This window comes from Tenrec ecaudatus, chromosome 16 (genome assembly GCF_050624435.1).
Source record: "Tenrec ecaudatus isolate mTenEca1 chromosome 16, mTenEca1.hap1, whole genome shotgun sequence".
Lineage (NCBI taxonomy): Eukaryota > Metazoa > Chordata > Mammalia > Afrosoricida > Tenrecidae > Tenrec > Tenrec ecaudatus.
This window is the reverse complement of record NC_134545.1, coordinates 22,966,591-22,980,571: the sequence shown is the minus strand read 5'-3', so window position 1 is coordinate 22,980,571 and position 13,981 is coordinate 22,966,591. Positions and strand designations below refer to the sequence as shown.

Sequence of the window (13,981 nt, the reverse complement as noted above, 5' to 3'; positions counted from 1 at the left end):
CGGGGAGGCGGAAATTGCCCGCCGTCGGGTCCGGGGTCCCCCCCGCCCCCCGCTTCTCTACGCAGTGCCTATGCGCTTTCTGGGTTTTCCTCCAAGGAGGCCGCTAACGTGGCCTCAAGGGCGTTTTTCTGGGTAGGGCGGCCGCAGAGCGCCTCCTGGGCAGCCGCCATCAGCGCGCCGCCTCCACGGCCTGGAGCTCCGCAGTCTCCGAGCGGGGACCTAGCGCCGCCACCTCCACCTATGCGGCGGCAAAAATGCCGCACTAGCCCAGCGTCTGCGCCTGCGCGGCTCCGGGGCGGGGCCGCGGCTATTTATAGTAGGTGACGTCACCTTGAAATAGACCGTCCGGGCAGCCCCGCCCCCTTAGGCCCGCCTTCCCCCACTGCGCATGCGCCTTCCTGCCCTGCGCCCTCCGGGCGCCGCCTCTTTCCCGGGCGGCTTCCACCGCGGAGCCAGAGCGCGTGCGGGGAGTTGCTGAGCCGGCGAGCGCGGCGCTGCCTCCAGCCCGAGCCAGTGCGCGTGCGCGGCGGCCTCCGCGGCAACCGGGAGCAGCGGGCGAGCGAGCGAGCGAGGCTAGACGAGCCGCAGCGACATGGGGGACCGGGAGCAGCTCCTTCAGCGGGCCCGGCTGGCCGAGCAGGCGGAGCGCTACGATGACATGGCGTCGGCCATGAAAGCGGTGAGAACTGCGGTGGGGACCCGCAGAGCCGGTGCAGGCCCGGCTCGGGGAGGAGAGGGACCCGCGGCCCGTGGAGCCTCACCCCGGCCTGGGGCGCCCCCGCCACCCGCCCTAGGGCGTGGCCCCCCGCCTGCAGCCCGGGCTCCCCGCGCCGGCCATGTCTTGGCGGTCAGCTCGCGCCTAAGAGCTGCTGGGTCGCAAGTGCCCCGGGACCGGAGGTCGCTGCATCCCGCCTCGAGGGCAGTGGGGGCCCTGGGGACGGCAAGGGACCCACATTCCTCCTTCCAGACCTCTGATGAGCGCCTTGGGGCCCAGCCCCTCACCTCCCCGCCCCCGCCTCATCTGCACGCCATCCCACTCCCCACCTGGGAATCTGGAACCTACGAGCGGGTGGCGCCCCGTTTCCTGCCCTGCCTTGCGGGCCCTGAAATCGGTTGAATTCCCATCCGTCTGGGCCGGTCTGCTCACATTGTTAGCGATCCCCCGCCCCCGCCCGCCACGGGCTTTGTATGCCCGCACCCCAGCCCTGCAGCCGCGGGGAGGCCCCGCGTGCCCCCATCCGTCTCCATACTCCAACGAGACGCGCAGGGGAGCTGGACCTGTGTGCCTTGGCTTTCTGGAGCCTTCGAAGACGGCGCTTGCGGCAGCTTCATTTCCGGTGGAGGAGTCGTGCCAGCCACACCCTAGTGAGCAGTGTGGATCCGACAGGACCCGCGTTTGCGCGGCAGTTCCGGCTCTCCTCCGAGCCCCGAGCTTTCACATTACGCTCAGCCCAGGGAGCGGTACTCCCCACTTCAAGGTCACATAGCGGGGGAGCGCCCAGTCCTCGGTAAGCCTGGGCACATTCTTCACCAGACCCAGCAAGGGAGGCCCCTTTGGGCCTTCCATGTCCACGTGAAGAGTCAGAAACTCCAGGTCTAGGGATGGGATTCAGCAGTCTGCATTAGCCCTTAGCAGGCTCAAGGGTGTGCTACTGCCCCCAGATGATAGCTCATTTCTCCAGGCCTTGTGACGGGAATTCCTAAAAAAACAAAAAGCCCCAAAACACAAATCCAGACATACCCTAAAATTTCAGTTTCTTGGGCAATACTAGTTTTTAAAAAATGACTGCAATTAATATAATATAAAATATGTGATTGTGGCCAATATGTAGGACTCTTCAGCTAAGAGGACTTGAAAAGAGATCTTGCGGTGTCACCCTGGGTGCACAGTTAACTAGTTGTCTTCAGGAACGAGTGAGCCCCCCCAAAGCTTCATTTTCTCTGGGAGAAAATCCCCTTTGTCCACACAGCAAATCACACTTAAAGCGTGCCTCTGCTCCACTGAGGCATGAATGGTGCTAGGATTGTACAGGGCCAGGCCTTTCTGTAGCCCCTTTCCTTGAGGCGTGGTATTGAGCCACAGGAGCAAGGTGGGGCAGTCTGATCCTGTAAAAATTTACAGCCTTCGGAATACCACTCTGCCCTGTAGGCGTATAATGTCAGGAGATCTTTGAGGAATGAGGACGTTGCAAAGAAGGCAGGGCCGGGGTGTGAAGGAAAGTGAGTTGAAGCCAAGGAAAAATGGCTACGGGATGCATTCTGGAGCTAAGGAGAACGTGAGCCAGTTTGGGAACTAGGGAGAGAATAGGGGGGGAGGTTACCGGAATGAAACTTGAGCAGACAGAAAGATGAGCTGATCTTAGGAGCTAGCTACTTGGGTCCACAAATTTCCCCCTGAGGCTTTCAAGTAGCATTTTGCAAGCAAATGGAACCTTCACTGCTCAAAATCTATAATATCTTTGTCTGAAATGACTGATGAGTTGAGCCAAACACCAGCATTGGAAATGCGACCCAGGCTTTAATGGCATAATCGCAGAATCAGGAGAGACCATTTTCTCAAGGACATGCCTATCAAAAGATGTTTTAAAAATCCATTTCCTTTTTCTAAAAACAGAATAAATTTAAGGTGGCTAGAACTTGGCAGGGATCAGTAATGCATCATAGTTAGGTTTTACCTGTTGGTGTTTTTAGGTTGAATTCTTCATAAATATTCTTGGGAGACAGTCTCAGTTTTAGTCATCCCATAAGCCTTAAAGTAGAGTTTTTTGGGGGAAAATCTGAATTCCAGTAACCCTCTGGATTTATATGGATTCCCTTCAAAATGGTGGATGGCCAGGTAAATAAATTGGAGAGGGGAGCAAGCAGGATCACAACCGCGGTACAACTTTATACCTTAACATCTCAGGCCTCAGTTTCTCTGAAATGTAAAATAGGGCTATTCCTATTACTAACAGGCCAATCTCTTCTGTCTTCTATTTGCTTTCTATTTGACTTATAATTTCAATGGTCACTTAACAATACTGTCCTCCTGTAGTGTATAATCTTAGCCTTTTAGTATCATCTGTGGGTGGGTTCTCTAAGCTTTAAGAAGAATCCTGCTTGTTGGAAACAACCATATTCTCTCTAAAAGTCCATTGAGAACTACAGTATCCTCCCTCATCCCATAGTTTGACTAGGCAGAAAATGTTTTGGAACTGAAATAAAGGAGTACCTTCAAAATCTCATTTACTTGGGCTAAGTCTGCAGTTCGAAACCACTTGCCCAGCCGCTCTCTGGTAGAAAGATGAACCTTTACATCCATGGAGATTTAGTCTCTGGAAACCCACAGGGGTTTTGACTTAATCCTATGGGGTCATAGGAGTTGGAATGACAGTGTTTCAGTCACCAAATGTTTTGGACATAAAACAGTGGGATGAAACCTTACGGAAGATTCTAGAACCCAGGTCCTTTTCTTGACCAAGTTTTGAGTGACCTCGAACAAATAACCTGTAAAATTAATATGATACTATCTTAGAACTTAAAAATGCTGACATAAGGAAAGCAGTTGAACAAGTAGCTTTCTGGTGAGTGTACATGGATCGAGATGATTCATGTCTTATGCCCTAAGTCCTTCCATAAGATTTATACAGGTCATTTTGAAGCTATAAAACGAATGGGTTGGGAAAGTAATATATTTTAACACTTGATGCAGAGTTGACTACAGTATTTTTAAAAAGCAGGGAGACATGTCTGGAAGACTTTCAGGAGAACTGGAGACAATTTTCAGTGCCGGAAGCAAAGTTGCCGCATAAGGAAACAGGAAGAGGCACTTGGACCCGAGAAAGGGGGAAATAAGCAGGTGGTATGTGACATCACCGTCCTGCCGATCATCAAACCAAAGGGTGTCTTTGAGGTGTACCAAAATTGGGGTGAAAGCCATGGGAGCCAGAGCCCTGTTTTCCACTCTCGTTCTCCAGGCCCTGGTGGTGTCCTAGTTACACCTCGAGCTGCTGCAATCGGATCTGCATGGTCGGCAGTTCAAATGCACCATCAGCTCTTAGGGAGAAAGACCGGCCTTTCTATTTCCGCCAACAGTTAGCAATCTCAGAAAGCGGCAGCGGGTCGCTATGAGTCAGCATTGACTTGATGGCCGAGAGAGTTTATCGATCACTCACAAGATCTCTTGAGGGAAGCAGAAGGCTCTGGCTTCCTTCAGTAGCCTGCATTAAAAGGCCCTGATGGTAGCAGGCTCCCTGGTGGTGTAAAAGACTACGCAACTCAGCCGCCAACTGAGAACTCCCGGAAATACCTTGGAAGAAAAGCCCGGTCTGAAAACTCAGCCATTGGCATCTCTGGACACAAACCTCTCTGCCATGAGCGCTTGCCGGGCCTGGGGTTGCTGGGTGGCAACTAGGTAGGAGTACAGGCAGCAGACCGATCACAAAGCTTGGCTGCACTGGAGTGGGCAGGGTGCCTTCGAATGTCCTAAGTTGCGCATAGTCTGACAGCCCCTCTTGAAAGAAGCCAAAAACTGTGTTTCTCCTTGTGCAGGATAATACATGACTGGTAAACGGCCATGTCATACTTCATCAGAAATAAAGGGTCCATGGTGGCGGTGGGATTATCCGTAAGGGGTTTTCCCTGCTACAGTTCACATTTCTGGGATTTTCTTTAGCACTTTCTCCCTTGGGAAATGATGGTGGCTATCTGTCTCATCTAATCTTTTATCACAACTCCAGATGGGTACTGTTATTAGCTCCATTTTACCAATGAGGAAATGGAACCTTAGAGAGGTTTAACTTGCTCAGAGTCAAGAAGCCAGGGAGTTGTAAAGCCAAGATTGACATTTGAGGCTACGAGATCGCATCTCTGAGCCTTCTAGGGTATTTGCCATTGCTGTAATTGGTGACCAAATTCTGAGTGCCGTGGTGACTTCTCATTTAGCTAGTAAGCCTGTGTACTTAAATAATTTCATTTACTGGATTGTACATGAATTTTCTGCCAAGTCTGATTAAAGGCAGAATCCAGCACTCAACATATTTTAGCTAGAGCAGATAGGTGTACCACACAAACTTACAAATCTGGCTTTGCCTTATTCTGAAGAACAAGAGTTTGTTTTTAAGCTTACGAAGCAAAGTATGCCTTTGAGCCTCTGCTATAGATTCGGAGGCCCAGGATTGTTCAATTAGACCTGTATTTTAAGAAATTATTTTATTTGTTTTGGGACCAGTTATTCTCCCATATTGCCACTAGTGTATTTCATAGGCCTATAATTTCTCTCCACTCCCCATTTCAGACTCCTGCTTGTTGGTTCAATTCCTCCTGTGTCTTAGCTGAGGCTGGCTGCCTCCTGGCCTTGTGCTCTTCCGACTCCTGGCATTCCATTCTGTGGTGGTAGGGTGTTGCCACTTGCCTGAGACAGGAGCCTGGCAGTGCTTCTGAAGGTTTCATCTCTGTTGCTTTGGGAAATAGCATGCCATAATGTTCTTCAGATGGGGTTGTAGTCAGTCTTTATGCCAATCCTTATGAAAAAAATTGGGGTATTGTCAAAAACAGGACAACGAATTCTTCACTCTGAAACTTGGTGTGATGGTGGTTAGGTGCCATCCAGGCTCTGCTGGCTCCCAGTGACCTTACATATGTCAGAACCAAACACTGCCCCATCCTCACAATTGTTGCTTTGAAGGGTCTTGCTGGGTTTTTTTTTTTAATCATTTCATACAGCTCTTACCACAATCCACCCATCCATTTATTGTGTCAAGCACCTTTATACATATGTTGCCATCATCATTTTCTATTTGAGCCCTTGATGACAGCTCATTTCCTCCCCTCATGACTCCCTCATAATTTATAACTTATTTTTTTTCATGTCTTAAACACTGTCTTTTTTCACCCACTTTTCTGTTGTCCATCCCGGTGGGGTGGGGTCTTACATGCTGATCATTGTGATCATTTCCCCTTTTCTCCCCCCAACTTTCCCCTTCCCTTCCTGGTGGGGGTCTTGCTGTTTCTCACGGACCCCTGATAACATCCAAAGCACACCAGCCTCACTTCTAAGGAGCACTCGGGCTGTCCCAGCATAACAAAGGCGCCAGTCCTTCATTCTCGTTCATTGGGCAGCTTTGGCCTTGGGGCAGCTGAGGATTATTAATCCTATCCCATCTCAGAACCATAACCTTACCCTGGTGTAGGCAGGGGATTCTGCCAGGCCATTGCTTGGGAGCGTGGCAGGCACAGTGGCCAGGAGAAAGTGGCCTTCCAGGGCTGGGCAAGTGGTGACTGATGGTGGATGCTTTGCAAGCTTGGAATCTGGCAGGCTCTTCGCCGAACTGAGCATTAAAACTTGTGGAAGACCTTTGATCTCTCTAGCTCTTTTTGCATTCCCAAAGTTTTGCCAAGAAGCTTGAAGATTTTATGATGTGGTTACTTAGAGAGGGAGAGGCTATATGGTGAGCCTGTGGGAGACCGACTTAATGCCCTGGTTTGGCTGCTGACCAAGGCCCCAGTGTGTGCCACCACTGACTGGTATCGACTGGTAAGGAAGCTGAAAGCCATTATCTCGTTCTGGCTCTCACACTTTATGTCTTGTCTTGGTTTCACGTTCATTAGAAACTGTTTGCTGCCATCTTTTGGTTCGAAGCCGAGCACATTAACCATCGCACTACACTATTTTACATGACCCTGTAGGACAGGGTAGAACTGCTCCAGTAGGTTTCCAAAACTAATTTTTATTTCCCTTTAGCCAAGACTGAGTGCATTTTATTGTCACCAAAGCATTGATTTCTGTTTGGGCTGTGGTGGCGTAGAGTAGCTATCTCCGGCAGCTGGTGGTTTCGAACTCCTGACCTTGCGGATCATAGCCCACTGCATAACTGCCACACCACCGGGGCCCCTGGACACGGTATCTTAAATGTCAGTCATTATTAGTGTAGCTTAAATCTGCATTCTTAATTTTAAGGACACTCTGGAAAGTTACGTCGGTGTCTTTGCCAGTTGGACACAAGCAGGTGTATTAGTCACAGACTAACAAGGCCATTAAGAATGCCACTTGCAGGCTTAATGTCACGCAGCCTTAGTTCCACTCAGTTACTAGAAGATTCTAAGAGTTCTCCAGATGCTGTTCTTGCCTCACCTTTTGTGTGACTGAAGATTGCCATACAAAAGTGAGTCATTCTACAAGATTGGAGCAGTCAGGTTTGTCAGAGTATTTTGGATGGAATTGTGGTTTCTAAGTCTTGCTCCCTTAAGAAGCTAAGCTGTCAAATAACTACAAAGTCTCTAGATCCCCCAGAAGGCAGGTGTGAGGGTGTGTTTAAATGTACACTCAGTGGTTGGCTTGCAAGTCTTCAGTTGACTATGAAAGCGTGTGCGGTAGAGAAGGTTGGATCAGTCAGGGCAGCCATTAGTGAGAGGTTAGGAGACTAGTGTGTAGCACAAAGAATAAGGAGTAGGGCTTGTCTAACTGAAGGGGCAGCCTTTTGGGGGAGCGGTGAGGAGGACTTGTGGCCAAAGATTACACCAAAGAAGGAAGTGTGGGGTAGAGTTAATGGATTCAAAACAGGAGAGGTATGACCTTGGATTTAAGCATCTGCCTCCAGCAAGACAGGAGGAGTCCTGGGAGAGGAAACTGGGAAGAGCTGGTAGTTTGCTTTCTGTTGGCTGGAGTTGGGGTTTATGCTTTAAAAACTTGGCACAGCTTGTCTAATTTCATGTGCAATGATGATTACATTTGTTACTTAGGTTTTTGAGTCACTGATTACCCAGGTTAACATATCTTTGTTTAAATGTTTTGACGATTTAAGTGTGCTGTTAGTAGCTTTTTCTGTCAGACGTGGCCTCCCCCTTGCACTGGAAGAGGTTCTGTTTGATTTAAACATAATACCTTTTTTTTTAAATGTCTAATGATTTCTGAGTGCTTTGCTTTCTGATCTTTGTTTTGTATTTTTGTTTCGTTTGCATCAAAGGCCCTTACCAACAGCACATTATGTAACTGGAAATTCCTCTCTTGGTAGAGGATATTATAAGGTCTCTTGAGAGCTTGTGAAGTGTTTTTGGTCCGCTTAGCAAGTGAGAGGCTGTGCTGGATCTCGGACCAAGGATGCTTGCTCGCAAGTCCAGTGCTTCCTAGCAGCTCAGCTAGTTCACTTGGAGTTGACATCCTGGGGAACGAAGAGGCATTACAGCTTAGGAACGTTTCATTTCCACGTGAAATGATTGGTGCCTGCTTCTTTGCTGACCTGGCAGGGCATCGCATCGGATAGGTCAGGGTGGTGCCGTTTCCCCTTAGCCCAGGCTGAAGGCCCTTTATGGTCACTAAGCCATTGCTTTCTGTTTGGGCTGTGGTAGGGTGGGGAGCATCAATTACAAGTGTAACTCCACAGAGACAAGGTCTGGCCACTAGATCTGAGTGGTGCTTGCTCTCATCTTGAACCTCTGATCTGCTAATGAGGGTTTGAGAGATGACGGGTTATCCTGACTCTAACGATAGAAAGAGGATCCAGAACAGAGCTCCAGTTCATCATCTTCTTATTCAAATTACCTTTTGTAAAAGCTGAATCTTGACGGTTTCTCCCCTGCTGTTAGGTTTATTGCCACCTTGTGACCGGTCCATGGTTATCCACATCCCTAGATCTACCAATAGGGCGGCAGCATCTTCCGAGATCTGGATTATTAATTTCTTCCTATTTAAAAAAAAAAAAGCCATCTGGCATATCATTCACAGATCCGCCAATTTCATAGTTCAGTTACATTAAGATGTGTTGTCCAGTTATCACCACAGTCAATTTTAGAACATTTTCTTTTTTAAAAAACATTTTATTGGGGCCTCGTACAGTTCTAGAACATTTTCTTTGTTCTTGTACTCACTGTTACTAACTCTCCATTTCCTGCCCCTCCGACCTCTGCCACACCCCAAGAAACCATTAATGCCGTTACTGTCTCTGTAGACTTACTTATCCTGGATTTCATGTGCAGGATAGTTTATGCAAGAAAACCCTAGCAAAAATAACAATGTAAAGCAAAAGCCTGAACTGAAGACAAAATATTAAAAATTCACCACCATCGAGTTTAGCGATTGAGTGTAGCTGCCCAATAGGACAGGGTAAAACTGCCCCTGTGAGTTTCCAAGACGGTAATATAACTGTTTACAGGGATAGAAAGACTTGTTTTTCTCCCTAGAAGTGACTGGGAGTTTTGAACTGTGGACCTTGACGATAACAGCCCAATGCATAGCCACTACATTTTAACCTAACTGCACCTACAACAATCCGTTTCCCAGTGCATTCTGCACAGTTGCAAAAACTATTCACATCCGTGGTCTGTGATCCCAGGGTATGTTCGCTGGGGACTTATCCACGTGTATTTCCCTTCACTTTTTAAAAACTGAAATAGCCTTAAAATAGGTTAAAAGGGAGATAAAATGATAAAGTACTACTTTTAATCCAACTACATCTGCCATAATAGGCTTTACAAAGCTTTTAGGGTCGGATAACCAGGCTATTGGCATTTCTCAGCTATCGCCAGACGGGATTCACCAGAGGCTTTAATTCATGTGTGGGCCCTGCAGCTGCATTTTGGGCTTCCACTGCCATCCACTGCCTTCTGCAATCTGGGTGTGTGCAGTTTAAGCTCTGATGCCATTCGCTCCTTCAGATTTGGACTTCATCATTTACAGCCCTTGGCTCACACAGGTCGCTGCGCTTTCTCCATGTGGCCTCAGTTGACAGAACTGTAAAAGAGCCTAGAGGCTTTCCCTTCTGGGTTTCTTCACCATACTCTGCTGATGCATGCATCTCCATGAGAGTGAGCGTCAGCCAGGGCCATGCCATAAGAACGAGTTGTTCAATTGTTGCTAGAATTATTCACTCCCTGTTTTGAATTTCAAATATTTTTCTCTTCTAAAGGAGACTTCATGTTGCTGCTGGGTAAGTGTTGCGCTTCTAACCACAAGGTTGATGGTTCAAACCCACCAGCTGCTCCATAAGAAAATATGGCTATTCTCCCACAATAAATATTTACAGAAGCCCTGGAAACTCCATATAGGCTTGATGGCATCAGGTTTGTCAAACGTCCCTTTTTGGGCTTCTTGACCAAAGTTCACACTCGTCTACCCTCTGACTAGCGACATCCCTACCCCTCTCTCTGCCCCGTGCTGTTAGGTGCCATCAAGTTGGCTGTGACCCAGTGCACAACTAAAGGAAACAGCACACAGCCCTCTGCCATCCTCACCACTGTTTGTATGCCTGAGCCCATTGATGCAGCCGCTGTGCCAGTCCATCCTGTTGAGAGCCTTCCCCTCCTTCGCTGTCCCTCCACTTGACCGAGCATGATGATGTTTTCCGGGTACCAATCTCCGGACAGTGTGTCCAAAGTATGTAAGATGAAGTCTTGCCATCCTTTCCTCTAAGGAACACTCAGGCCTTACTTCTTTCTTTAACACAACGGTTGTCAACCTGTGGGTCGCGACCCCTTTGGGGGGCAGGGTCAAACGACCCTTTCACAGGGGTCGCCTAAGACCATATTTCTGATTTCCGATGGTCTTAGGAACCGAGACACCGCTCCTCTATCCCTCTCCTAGTGGGTCCACCCACATGCAGATATGCCCACAACATGAGGAACTGTATCTTTTAGGAACTGTATTAAAGGGTCGCAGCATTAGGAAGGTTGAGAACCACTGTTCTAACAGATTGGTTTGCCCTTTTAGCGGTCCACGGCACTTTTCAAAATTCTCCAGCATCACAATTGACATGCGGCTGTTCTTCAGTGTCCAACGTTCACATGCGTATGATGCAATGGTGAAACAACATGGCTTGGGTCAGGCTCGCCTTTAGTCCTTAAAGTAACATCCTTGCCCTTCAGTACTCTAAAGAGGTCCTTGTGCAGCAGACTTACCTAATGCAGGGTGTCTTGATCTCTTGGCTGCTGCCCCTGGTATCCATCACAGAATGTTTCTTAGTGTGGAAACCTTTTCTTGACCTTTTTACAGTAGTGATGTCATAGAGTATTTGTCTTTACCTTGTTGTTATTGGGGAAAGTGGTGTGATGACCACGAGGGTGCATAAATCCATTTAGGTTGTGACTGATCTCTCTCGGGATGTACCAGGAGTAGAGGGGTTGTTGGGTCCTATGGGATTTCTGAAGTGCCTTGTCCATGATCCTGTTGTGGAGGGCTGTCATTTATGTGCGTGCAAGAGTCCTTTCCCAGATTGCCAGGCTTGGTTCTCAATGCTTATCTTTTTGGGGTTTTGCAGGTGACAGAGCTCAATGAACCTCTCTCCAACGAAGATCGAAATCTGCTCTCCGTGGCCTACAAGAATGTGGTTGGGGCCCGGCGCTCTTCTTGGAGGGTCATCAGCAGCATTGAGCAAAAAACAATGGCCGATGGAAATGAGAAGAAGCTGGAGAAGGTCAAGGCTTACCGGGAGAAGATCGAGAAAGAGCTGGAGACCGTTTGCAATGATGTCCTGGCTCTGCTCGACAAATTCCTCATCAAGAACTGCAATGATTTCCAGTACGAGAGCAAGGTGTTCTACCTGAAGATGAAAGGCGATTATTACCGCTACTTGGCAGAGGTAGCTTCGGGGGAGAAGAAAAACAATGTGGTTGAAGCTTCTGAGGCTGCCTATAAAGAAGCCTTTGACATCAGCAAAGAGCATATGCAGCCTACACATCCCATCCGCCTGGGCCTGGCCCTCAACTTCTCCGTGTTCTACTATGAGATCCAGAATGCGCCTGAGCAGGCTTGCCTCCTAGCCAAACAAGCCTTTGATGATGCCATAGCAGAGCTGGACACACTAAACGAGGATTCCTATAAGGACTCCACCCTCATCATGCAGTTGCTGCGAGACAACCTCACTCTCTGGACCAGTGACCAGCAGGATGAAGAAGCGGGCGATGGCAACTGAAGATCCCTCAGGTCCCTGGCTCTCTCTTCACCCACCACCCCCGTCATCACCAAGTTTTCCCTGTCACAGTCACTAAATATCTAGTGCTAAACCCATCTGTATCGGCGGCACAGATGATCTACGCTCCCATCTCTGGGGGAGCAGGGTCAGACAACCCTTCACAAGCATTGCTGGATTGATGGTTACTTTGAGGCCTCAGGAGCTCCGTGTCGGGTGCTTCTTGGGTTGTGCAGACAAGCTCATTCTGAAAGGCATTTCCCTATGCCTTTGGATCCGAACATCCTGGCAAAGGGTATGAGGAAGTTGTTTAGAAAGGCGAATTAGCCAACTGGGGGCCATGATTGATATGTAAACGACCCATTTCAAACAAGCTGATAGTGTTTTGTTCCGCAGTTGTGCATGCAGAAATGACCTCACCCCTCCCCTCACCCCCTCTTTCTTCAGCTAATGGAAATCTTAAGGGAAGCCCGTAACAAAGACAACTTGCTCCTTCCCATCAGCTTTATAATGAACTGTTTAAGTGAAGTTTCCGTAGAGCCTTGTTTTGCCTCTTTAAATTATATGTGCACAAACCTTTTTAAGGCAATGCATCTGAAGTTTTGATATTTGTAACTTCCTTTTTTTTTTTTTTGGTGGGGGTTGTGATGGTGGAAAAATCATGGATTTATTTTTTGTAACTTTGGCTATTGTCCTTGTGTATCCTGATAGCGCCATGTGTGTTAACCCATGTCAATCAAGACGGGTGATTATGAAATGCCAGACTTCTAAATTAAATGTTTTGGAATCCATGGGTAAATAAAATGCTGCTTTGGGGAATAAGATCTCAATGTGTGGTGTGGATTTTTTTACACCCCTCAAGGAACTGTTTGACTCCTGGCATCTTGAAACCTGGTTTCATTCTGTCAACATTGAAGCGATTTTAGTATAGTCGTTCTGACCTCCACTTCTGTTACACGTTCTGTAATACACACATGAGACTTACTAAGATAAGACATCAATTTTTAATAGTGTGTGATCATTCCAACCGACAGCCTCTGATGGAGCCACTGTTTCACATGGATAATTGATAATTCTAAGAGACCATGAGGAGCCCTGGTGCATTAGTGGTTACACATTGGAGGGCTAACTGCAAGGTCAGCTGTTCTGGTGCAGCGTTCTGCTTCCGTCAAGACTTAGAGCCTTGGAAACCCACAGGGGCAGTTCTGCTTTGCCCGATAGGTTGCTATGCGTCTGAATCGACTCGATTGCAGTGTGTTTGGTGGGGTTTGAGTTAGCCTCCATAAAAGGAGCTCTGAAGGACTCGAGCTATTCACCACATGGTTCAGTGCTTCCAATTCACCAGCTAAGCCATCAGAGAAAGTCGGTGCTGTTGGCTCCGCTATGGAAGCGCTGTATAGGATCACTCTGAGTCAGAATCAACGAGCAGTGGGTCTAGCAGACCATCATGCTGTCTTCCCTGTGTCGTACCACTGTTACAGGTGGGGTGGCGATCTGCTGCGCAATCGACATGACTGGAATTTTGGTTGATATTTAACACAGCGTGTTGGGTTTTCTTAATGCTTGGTCTGTAATTGAATATAAGAAGATAAGGGTACAACCTGGATTTCTGAAATAATCTTTAGTGATGATTACGAAAATATCCTTTAAAATAGAAAAGACTCAAGGTGGAGTTAAAAAAAAAAAGTGTAACCTGCTAAAAGTACCCTCGACTGCCTTCCGAGGCTCAGCTTCACTCGATGATGAAATTGATTATTGTGCCTCGTCCCCTTTACAGTGCCTAGGCTTGAACCCACTTGTGTACGTGGGTTGGTCCAGTAGCATAAAGGTCTTAAACCATATATATGTATTTAATAAAATTTTGGGGAAGGTTTGTTTACAGGGTGAGTTTCTGTTCATCAATGCATACACTTCCTGTCTGGGAGACACGAGTAGTTGTAACCTGTCCTTAACGGTTGCTGTGAGTTGGCATCAACTTGATGGCAGTTGAGTGTTGTTTGCATGTGCTCTGAAAGGTTTGCCCAACTTTATAGACCAAGAATTGTGATGGAGTTGTGCTCCTTGATCTCAGCAGGAATTCAGACCTATCACCCTGACACGAT

The 13,981-nt window shown here is 47.9% G+C and overlaps 1 protein-coding gene across 2 annotated transcripts; it reads left to right on the top strand.

Moving 5' to 3' along the window:
* Positions 1–439: 439 nt before the first annotated feature.
* On the top strand, positions 440–12,703 carry YWHAH (tyrosine 3-monooxygenase/tryptophan 5-monooxygenase activation protein eta). Of its 2 annotated transcripts, none has more exons than XM_075534874.1 (2): positions 440–679; positions 11,229–12,703. In XM_075534874.1, exons 1-2 carry the CDS (start codon positions 593–595, stop codon positions 11,880–11,882), a joined length of 741 nt encoding a protein of 246 aa, XP_075390989.1. In that variant the 5' UTR covers positions 440–592; the 3' UTR covers positions 11,883–12,703. The 2 variants fall into 2 exon arrangements, with proteins under 2 accessions (XP_075390989.1, XP_075390990.1); XM_075534875.1 differs by lacking the exon at positions 440–679 and adding an exon at positions 10,198–10,348.
* Positions 12,704–13,981: the final 1,278 nt, after the last annotated feature.